Source organism: Parasteatoda tepidariorum, chromosome 7 (assembly GCF_982258835.1).
Source record: "Parasteatoda tepidariorum strain Cologne lab strain chromosome 7, Ptep-v5.0, whole genome shotgun sequence".
Lineage (NCBI taxonomy): Eukaryota > Metazoa > Arthropoda > Arachnida > Araneae > Theridiidae > Parasteatoda > Parasteatoda tepidariorum.
The window spans coordinates 46,313,800-46,323,950 of NC_141761.1; the positions used below are offsets into that span (position 1 = coordinate 46,313,800).

Consider the following 10,151-nt stretch of genomic DNA (forward strand, 5'->3'; position numbering starts at 1 on the left):
AGACGTGTTAACTCGATTATATGATGGGGTACCTTTTCATAGATGACGGTTGACATGGTCGAAAACTACTCGCCCCACTGTTAAATTTCGAAAGCAATGAGTCTGAGACCAAGCGATGTGGAACACACTGCAAGCCTATTCCATCTCTAGTCTTAGATTAGAATTCCAATGCTGCAAATAATTGTTATAAAAATTTGCTGTAGGTAATGTTATACGGGATACCATTAGAATTGAATTAATAATTGTTAAAACATTTTATTTATTTGACTTCGTATTTGTGTTACAGGCTTAAATACCAAGGTGTCTGTCCTCCTCTTTTAAGAACGGAAAAAGATTTGGATCCTGCAGCAAAGTATCATATTCCGTCAAATGTTCCTTACATCAGGTAATTTAAAATTACTAATCAGTCATTAGATTGCAAATTGTTCAAATTCCGCCACGTTCAACTTTGGTTTCAGGGATTTTTAAACATCGCTCAAATTCCGCGGGGTATTTAAATATAAGTTTATGTAATTTATTTCAAATAAATGTTAAAATTACTTGATCAATAAATTTCATTTGCTTCAAAAATACGAGTACGTAGATGGAAATAAAAATCGACATGATTCAAGCGCTCAAAAATAGGCGCCCATTCTCAAGGCTTGTCTTACATTTTGTATTTCAAATCACTATTATTCCTTTTTGTTCATGTCTGGCAAGTCTCGAGAATGGGTACCAATTATTTAGTGCTTGAAACATATTGACTTTTATTTTCATCAGGATATTTTTGAAGCTAATGCAGCTTTTAATCAAATAATATCTTACGACCTTTCTTTCTTTTTTTATAACCGTCGTATTGCCGACCCAATTTCGGGCTTACGACTATCAATGTTCAACTTCATAGCCTTGTAATTTTGAATCTAATCCAGAAAACAAAGGAACTTCTTTATTAAGTATTGGGAGAGAATTGCCTTTGGATGACTTTCTGATGGAACTAACCCGCATTTGCGTTACCTGGAAAAGGAAAACCGCGAAAACCTGTTACGGTTAGCCTGGCGACAAGTAAACTCTAACCAATCTTCCGTCTTCCCCTGAGGATATTTTACGTCAGCGCTGAGAGCCGCGCGATCTAGGTGCGGAATTCGTTTCGACCAGCCATCGCTGAGATTCAAACTCGGTTCACCTCATCGGGAGATGAGCGCTCTGTCCCATGAGCTACTACGGCTCCGCTTTTCTTTCTTGAGATTATTTGCTTAAGGTTAAAGATTGCTTCAAAAAAATGAATTTTGCCCAATGTTGTATCAACATTAATCGAATGCAAAATGACACAATTTTAGCGAAAGTGTATTTATGAGTGAAAAAAAGTGAGTTAAGAATATTATTGTTTATTTCAGAATTATTTCAACGTGAATAACTTTTACGAAAGATAAGAAAGGTGAAAGTAGATGGAATAGGATAATTAGTATATCTTTTATTCTTATTGCAAATTATTAAGGGTACAGGGGACATTCAAATTGGTAAAAAGTGACAAAAATTTCGATTTTTCGACTTTGACTTTTAAAAAAAAACAGACGCAATAAGCTTTCAAACAAAAAAAAATTTTAAATCGAACCATTTTTCACCAAGATATGTTTTAATTAGGCCGCGCACCTTTGCTTTCAGTCCGAAAGCAGATTTGTTGTTGTTGTTGTAGTTCATTTACGTCACACTAGAGCTGCACAATGGGCTATTGGCGACGGTCTGGGAAAAATCCCTGAGGATGATCCGAAGACATGCCATCACAATTTTGATCCTCTGCAGAGGGGATGGGACCCCCACTTCGGTAGCACGACGACCTGCACGCGAAGTCGAGCACTTTACGGTTGCACAGTGAGAGGACTAATACATAGAGTTGATATAGTAGGTAGAGGAACCAAGTCCGCTTTATTCCTTCCGAAAAGACACGCCACAGATAGCAAGCAAAGAGTTACAATCACGTGATGGAAAGAGTGCAATACTTGGCGCAGTATCACAAATGTTGGCGCACTAAGTTTTTAAACAGCTTTATTTCGATATTACCGATGCGCAAATAATCGGAGCATTTGAAAGACAAGTTTTTAAACAGCTTTATTTCGATATTACCGATGCGCAAATAATCGGAGCATTTGAAAGAGAGAAAAAAAATATTTTCGTTAATCATATTTCTTTAATATTATTAAATGGGTTTTTAAAACATGAGGAGTTTTTTTTCTCTTAACAAATAATTTTTAATTAAAGTACTGTCTTTATTTAAAAAAATTCAGTAGTTCTCGTCTGTACCCTTAACACTATTCCTTAAAATTTATTCATTATATAAAAATAAAAAGCGATATTCTGCATCACTTATATTTATTACTATATTCAGAAAAAATTTTTTTAAATGCTTTTATTGCAAAGACCTATTTAAAAAAAAAATTACTAATATATATTGTAATAACTATTGTTGATTTTTTAAAAAAAAATAATAACTTCGATACAAAAATCAGGATTTTTTTTAAATCTACCAGGGCTTAAAATGTGAATTTGAAAATTTTACCCTTCTTTTTTAATGAAACACAAGTTCGTTTAAAAAATTAATTTAATCTTTACGTTTTAAAAGTTTTATCACTGTTAGATAAAACAAATTGTAAAATTAAACAGATTGTCTGAAAAAAGTTCGATGCTTAGAAATAACGTTAATGTTGCAACACTTTTATCATTTTTATTTATGCTCACCAAGAGACTGCTCGAGAGGTAATATCAAATTTCGGGAAAAATAGCTTCGGGGAAAATAAAACCCGTTTTTAGTCGAACAGATTAGTTAGAAAACATATTTTTGATTAAATTTAATTACGTTTAGAATTTTATTTATATATTGAATACATTAAAATATTTATACAATAAAGATTATTTACATTATTAATTTAGAATTTTGACTTCTTTTTTTCCTGACACTTAAAATAGATATTTTAAAAAATAAACTGCTGTTGCATTTTAACTTAATACTCAACAATTTGTCTAAATATGAAATAAAATATTTATTCTAATATAAAAGTTTTCAGCTCCGAATAGAGAAAAATATAAGATTAAAAGCATTAAACTAATCAAAGAAAATAATAAAAGAGTTTAATTAGAAATTTTACTTTGTATTTCATGTACAATCTAATTCCATAAATTACTAGGAAGTTTAAATTGTACACACAAAGAGACTAGTAGAAAAGCTTTCCAAATTTAAACAAAAAATACTTAAATAAAAGAGAAAGCAATTAGAATTTTTACTTTGTACTAAATGTAGATTGAAACTAATGACGAACTTATAATTAAAATATCTTACTTTTATTTGTGATAGAAATTGCAATTTATGCAACTTTTTATGAGGTAAATTTATGCAACTATTATAGGTCAATGTATATTTAATAATTTTTATGCAGAAAACCAGTATCTTAAAAAGTAGCAGTTAAAAATATTTTACTTTACAAATAAAAGAACCATAATCATTTTATGGACATTAAGAAAATTACAATGCCCATCCATAAAAAATGTAATTTTCTTAAAAATAGTAAGTGCATTTAAAACTATATCTTTTAGCCAGCTGCAAATTAAATATATACAATCTAGATAAAGGTAAAAACAGTTGAAATTTTACAAGAAAGGTTCACGATGCTAAATCTTTGCACCACAGCCAGCTGTTAGCCTTGGCCGTCTGAGCAGTTTATTCCATACCAATGCATAACATGCGCTAATTTACTGCACTAATTTACTCCTATACAACTTATCCACTTCTATGTTATGTTTTCTAAATTTGTTGCACTAAATCAAACTAATTCTACGCTTTAATATACTAGTAAAATAAAGTATTTCCAATGAAGCAACTATTTTTAAATAAAAAGAAGATAAACAAGTACTTAATGATTATATTAAATATACCTTAATTTATTTTCTAAATAGTACATAATTTGTATTCATTTTATGTATAGTAACAGAATTATATAATTTTATTAAAAATTAACACTAAAACTACTATACACTATTTTATATTTAAATACTAAAAATATTTCATAGAATTTAATTATTCATCAAACATATAAGAATATACAAATAATTTGGTTTTTAAGCATTCCTATGTAATTTAAAAAACACAACTTCTTATGTACCATATTTTTTATTTAAATATATATATTTAAAGGAAACATTTTAGAACAAGATAAATATTGGGTTTTAGTAATCAAGAGGTAAAGATATACAAAATCTTCAGAATATACAGAAATGATATCGACATTTAAAGAGAACTAAAACAAAACCGAAAGTTTACTCAACTGTTCCTTGGCGCTAAAGTATCTCGCCAAGGAAGCCAACAAAGCTTTGCAGCTATTTCAGCTAAAAATAGAATATATATTGAAATATACTTAAACATTATAAGTTTAAAGTTTAAGAAACAATAAAAACTTATGTTAAATGCAAAAAAAGTGAGCAAAAACGAGCGTAATTGATTATTAAAGTAAATAAAATATGATTATCAGATCATGGCTGAGTATCGGAAAAATTTTAAAATCAATTTTAAAATGGAAAAAGTGAAAAAAAATGTCGCCCTTTCTTGTAAAAAGTTATCAGACAGTCCCTAGAAAACTTCTCCGTGCAGCAAAATGCTCAGGACTTTTGTACCATTCTTATTTCTGAATTAAAAAGACAGACAGTTAATTGCATCAGACGATTGCAATGCTAAACGAATGGACGGGAATCGAAGTGGTCTCAGTGAACGGCAAGTTTGGGCTACAGTCACGTGACTTTATCTTGTCCACGGGTCGGGGGTTATTCTACTCTCTCTACCCAGTATTTCAACTCTATGGACTAATACCGCACACCCTCGGTCCCTACGCAGACTGATCCAAGTGGTCACCCACCCGCAGACTGACCGCAGCCAGTGATGCTTGACTTCGGTGATCTGCTGGGAACCGTGTCTCAACGATCAGTCCACTGCGGGACCCGAAGGCAGAAGTGTGTAGTTTGAATCAGCCGAATTTTTAGTTTCGTTTCAAGCTAAAAGCTAAATAAGCTTTCAGAATACTGAGGAAAACATAAGTTTGCACTTTTTTAACAAAAACTTTCTAAATTTCTGACATAACATCTGAACTTAAGATTTACTTTAAAAATTTTGCAATTTCGCCTTAACAATAAAATTAAATTGGAACTAATGAAGTGAAAAAACTTTTCACGTTTTAATATAAGTTTTTTCCGCCATTTACACTAAATATAAACGTCGACTCACACCCTCGCTCATTCACACTCTCAATTTGGTAGGTTAGGGAACTAGTATTTCTTAATTTGCAAAATCTTTTAGTTTAATCAAACATCTTTTTATTTCGTTTTTACATTGTAACTTAATACAGAAACGGAATAGTTCTGTTTTCCCCCCTTTTTTCTAAATACTTCAAATCATTTTTTAATAAAGCTTCTTCATTTAGCCTACAACAAAAACTTAATAAATTAAACTTTCATTAAATCGGCCTTATTTTAATTAAATATTGTAATAATTCTAGATTTTTAAAAAAATATATTTTTTGTACATTTTTAAAAAAAAAATTTATATTTTCAAAAAATATAATTTTTGTATATTTTTTAAAAAAAGAAATTTTTATATTTGCAAAAAATATATTTTTTGTATATTTTTAAAAAAAAAAAATTTATATTTTCAAAAAATATATTTTTTGTATTTTAAATAATATTTTTTAAATATGTTGCTTTTTTGTTCAAGGTATTTCATAAGCTTTGTAATCCAATTCCAATTTCACAAAGCGCTGTGTGAAGAAGCTGGCCATAAAGGACCTTTGCATCAATGTGATATATACCAAAATAAGAAAGCTGGAAAACTATTGAGGTATTCATTATTAACTTGGGATTAATTAGTCGCAAAACTTTTAACTTAATTTTTTTAATTGAATAAATGATTAAATACGAAATTTACATTTAGTTTCCTATTACCATAGAAACTTTTCACAGCACACTAGCTCATCACGTCGTTCACATAATATTTCTTTATGACACCAATATATGAATCAGCATTTTCAATTTTGATTTTTGTAAACGTGAGTGTAAAGTACTTTTAATTATTTATGTATAGTACGAAAGTACTTATATACGAAAGTACTTACATACGAAAAAACTTATAGTCTATTCTAAAGATAATATGTACTTAAATCATACATCTAACATTGGTGTCTCATTGAGTCTTATGTAATTATTATATATATTAAAAAGCACAGAATACGTCTTTCCCTTTTCTGAGTCAAAAGTTTCCTTTTTCAAGCTAAATTTTTCTTAAAATAAATTATTTTGAGACCTATCGCTTACATGAAACTGAAAGTTTGTATTAAATTTTAAAACATAATTAAAATTCACTTTTAAATGTATGTTTAGGAGCAATAATTAATGACTGTATAGAATTTATAATTAAGGGAAATTTTTAATTTTAATCTTAGTACGTAACAAAGTTAAATACATTGTTATCCTTTCTGTGGCATGTGTTTCAATTTAAGAATTTCGTAAAATAATTGTTCTATTATATGATAGTTTTTCAAAACAAAATGATAATTTCTCTGATCTCAATGACTGAAGGTTTTAGAAGGTCGTAGTAGCTCAAAGAAATTCGAAAGCACAAGGTTATTCATAATTCCCTCCGCCTGTAAAAGCCATTTTTCTTTACTACAACTGGTTTCAGTGGTACATGCTACTGCCATCTACCGGCAACTGATTAAATTAAAACTTGAATACTTTCGGAATAATTTCACGTATTCTTTTTTGCCATATTCGTCTTCGTTTTTTTTTACTATAACGCTTCGAAATTCCGGAGGGAATCATGAGTAACCCTGTATTTAGCGTAAACGAGCAATCGTAGGAATTCTCTTTTTTAGCAATTATGTAAACTAAGTGTATGTACAATATATGTATTCATTTTTAATTCTTGAGTTAATATTTAGTTTGAAATACTGATATCTAATTTAAAATAAACTACCTCTAAGCATATTAGTAATAGTCTTTTACTGCCATCTGGGGTATAAATTGAGAAATAAACATGATATTGGGCATATAAGAAATAGATGAGAAATATAACAATTTAATTTTTTTTAACGTTGTGTTTTAACACTCCAGCCCAGAAATATCACATGCACGAAAAATCGAAGGTGAAATTCACCCCGTCACTTTGACGGGAGCCAGAAGGAGAAGGGAAAAATAAATTATAAAACAAAAACAATAAGTAAAATAAAGATATTTTTCTTAATTTCATTCATTAATAACTATTATTTCAATTCTCTTAATTCAACTGGTACGTGTTGCATTGGTGCATATTATTGTTCTTATTTTTCTAAAACGATCATGTTGAAGTAAAATTCATCACTTTTATAACAACAACAAAAAAACATTATAAAATGGAATATTTACGAATAAACTTTATTTTTAAATTATAGTGACACACTGAAATTGGGTAGTTCTGTATCTTGGAGAGAAGCCATGAAAGTGATAACAAAGGGAAAAACTGACAAAATGGACTCATCTGCAATCTTGGAGTACTTCAGACCTTTGTATGATTGGCTGAAAGAACAAAACAAAAATGAAACCATTGGTTGGAAAAGTGATAATCCAATGGTGTGTCCATAGTTCATTAGAACTACTTATTTTTCATCTTTAAGAAATATTTATGTTTCAGCAATAATCTTTCTATGATGTTCCCTACTATAGCCATATTTGACACAAAAAAGCTATTACTAAGTACTCTGTTTTAAATAATAAAAATATTTATAAAATCATTGAATAATTTTGACTTGTATCTTGTGTTGTGTTGTTGTTGTTGTTGTTTCTAATCCCCAAGAGGTCCATCCTAATTAGACCATAAGTCCAAAAATGTCCAGAAAGAAAAGTCTCATTGGCATTGGAAAAGTCTCATCTCAAGTTGGCATTTTCTCACCGTGGCGAGGGGATGCCACTGGGCGGAATGGGCGAAGTACGTCGGGAGCTTAGCTCCTGGTAGGGCCACCCTAGGCGTGAAGGCCATTCCATTATGCCCAGCTAATGCCAGCAGGTGAAACTATGGAGCTAAATAAGTCTTCTACCTTTGATGCTCCAGTTCACTTTCGGCCAACAGAAGCTGTAACACTTTCCCCTGTGGCATGAGTCATGAGTCTAGTTCTTGTGTTATATGATTCATTAGTTAAACTCTAAATAATATCATTGTTATTTTCATAAATTTAGAACAAACTAAGTGATCTGGGTGATGTCATTTGTTGTAAAGCTCGATTATGTTCGAAAATTCCAGTGAGTCCATAACCAGAGTGAAGCTTCTTTCATAGTTGTAATTGTATAACTTGTTAAATGTGAAAATTTTTGCTAGATCTTCACGGTCTAACTGACTATAGTTCATTTCTGAGGATATCAATGATCTAGACAGATAGTTAATAGGTTTCTCTTACTCATTAACGACATGGCTTAGAACCGCAGCAATTCCAACTGGACTGGCATCCAACGTCAGCACAAAAGGCAAATTTGGATCAAATGTTACTAAAACACGGTTACAGTATAGTTCAGTTTTCAATTTTATAAATGCTGATTCACATGAAAATGTCCATTGAAATCTACATTATTTCTACGATCTGCGAAGAGGGTATGACATTGTTGAAAAGTCAGGGAGAAAACGTGAGTAATAAGTGATTACGCCAAGAAATCTTCAAGCTTCATTCCCATTTGTAGGTCTTGGCACTTCAGAAACAGCACGAACTTTATCCGAAAATTTCATTATTTTATTTTTCTCGCTACCGTACCCTACGTAGTTTGGTAATTTGTTTACGTATCTGAAGTAGTATGGAATTAAATTAAGGGTTAAACATTTCTCCTAATAGAGAAAAATAAGAAATTAAAAAAAGTCGATAACTGCCTCTCCTCAAAAGTTTATAAACTCTTTTTATTTATTTATAAACTGACTCACTCGGTCGTTGATTTCTCCCTTCGCTAAGGCACTCTTTCGCTAATTTACTGATTCGTTGATTCTCTGATTCATAACTTCATCTTTATTCTTTCTTTATATGATAGTTGAAATTTATAATTATTAATTTTCATTGCAACGGTAATCTTAAATAATATGCTTTTTAATAGTTAACAGTCTAGAAAAAAGCCACACGTGAAATAAAATAACTAAACAAATAAGTTGAAAAAGTGATATCGTGTATATAGTGACATAGTATTGAAAGAAAATTGAAAAAGTATCGATATCACTGATACTATCAATAAAAGGATCAATAGTATTCTCCACTTTTACAGCATTGCTACTATATTTCGTTTAAGTTTTAGCTTATTGTTGTCTAGAGTAATACTTCATAATCGATTTTGATTTGTGTTTTAGTTTGCTCCATGTTCTAGTTTTGGTACTTACATAAGTATATCAGGTTGACAAATGCCAAAGGTTCAAGCAAAGGATTTCCTAACAAACAGAAGGGATGCAATTAAAAAAATGGCGAAAGTTGCATTTAGTTTATTATGGTTTGAATAAAATAAACTTTACTTATGAGAAGAATTTATACACGTTGAAACTAGATTTAATGTATCAATATGAGAAATGAAATATTAAACCATCAATTTTTAATTGCAGTAGTATTTGATTAGTTTTTAAACATCGTGTTTAAAAATTTATCAAACTGTTTGAGAGCCACAAAAAACAATTGTACTCTGTGGTTTAATTTAGTCCTAGGACAACATGTTTTGTTGAAAATCGAGCAATCAATTAACATTGCGTACAGTTTGTGCAGTTTAATCTTAAGCAGATTCGTTTGTTTTAGTATTAGTATTATAATTATGCATCTGGCAACACGCATTTCAATATTTGTTTTGTAAACAGTTCCTATAACGTACTATTTTCATTCCTTTCTTTCGTTTATTAAAATTTTAAATTCAATTAGCCATGTCTCTGTTTCGTTGATTTTATAAAATCGTAATATAAAATCGTAATATAAAACATAATATATTATGTTTGACAATATCCAATAAACAGTTGAAGACAGAAGTAAAAAACTTTAATTAAATACCGCCCATTGTCCTATATTTATGCTAAAATATATTTAAACCCTAATTAGTATATATAACTATCGATACCAAGTGATGCAATTGAAAAGAAGTATCGATATAATATTATT

At 29.9% G+C, this 10,151-nt stretch overlaps 1 protein-coding gene across 1 annotated transcript in view; it reads left to right on the plus strand.

Annotated features, from left to right (window-relative positions):
- The window catches only part of LOC107448934 (angiotensin-converting enzyme), a 31,922-nt gene extending 24,139 nt beyond the window's left edge, over nucleotides 1-7,783 (plus strand). Inside the window, exons 12-14 of the mRNA XM_087167806.1 lie at nucleotides 287-385; nucleotides 5,729-5,851; nucleotides 7,440-7,783. Of these exons, the coding sequence (XP_087023932.1) occupies nucleotides 287-385; nucleotides 5,729-5,851; nucleotides 7,440-7,629 (412 nt within the window). The 3' untranslated portion in view covers nucleotides 7,630-7,783. The remainder of the gene's footprint in view (nucleotides 1-286; nucleotides 386-5,728; nucleotides 5,852-7,439) is intronic.
- The last annotated feature ends 2,368 nt before the right edge of the window (nucleotides 7,784-10,151 follow it).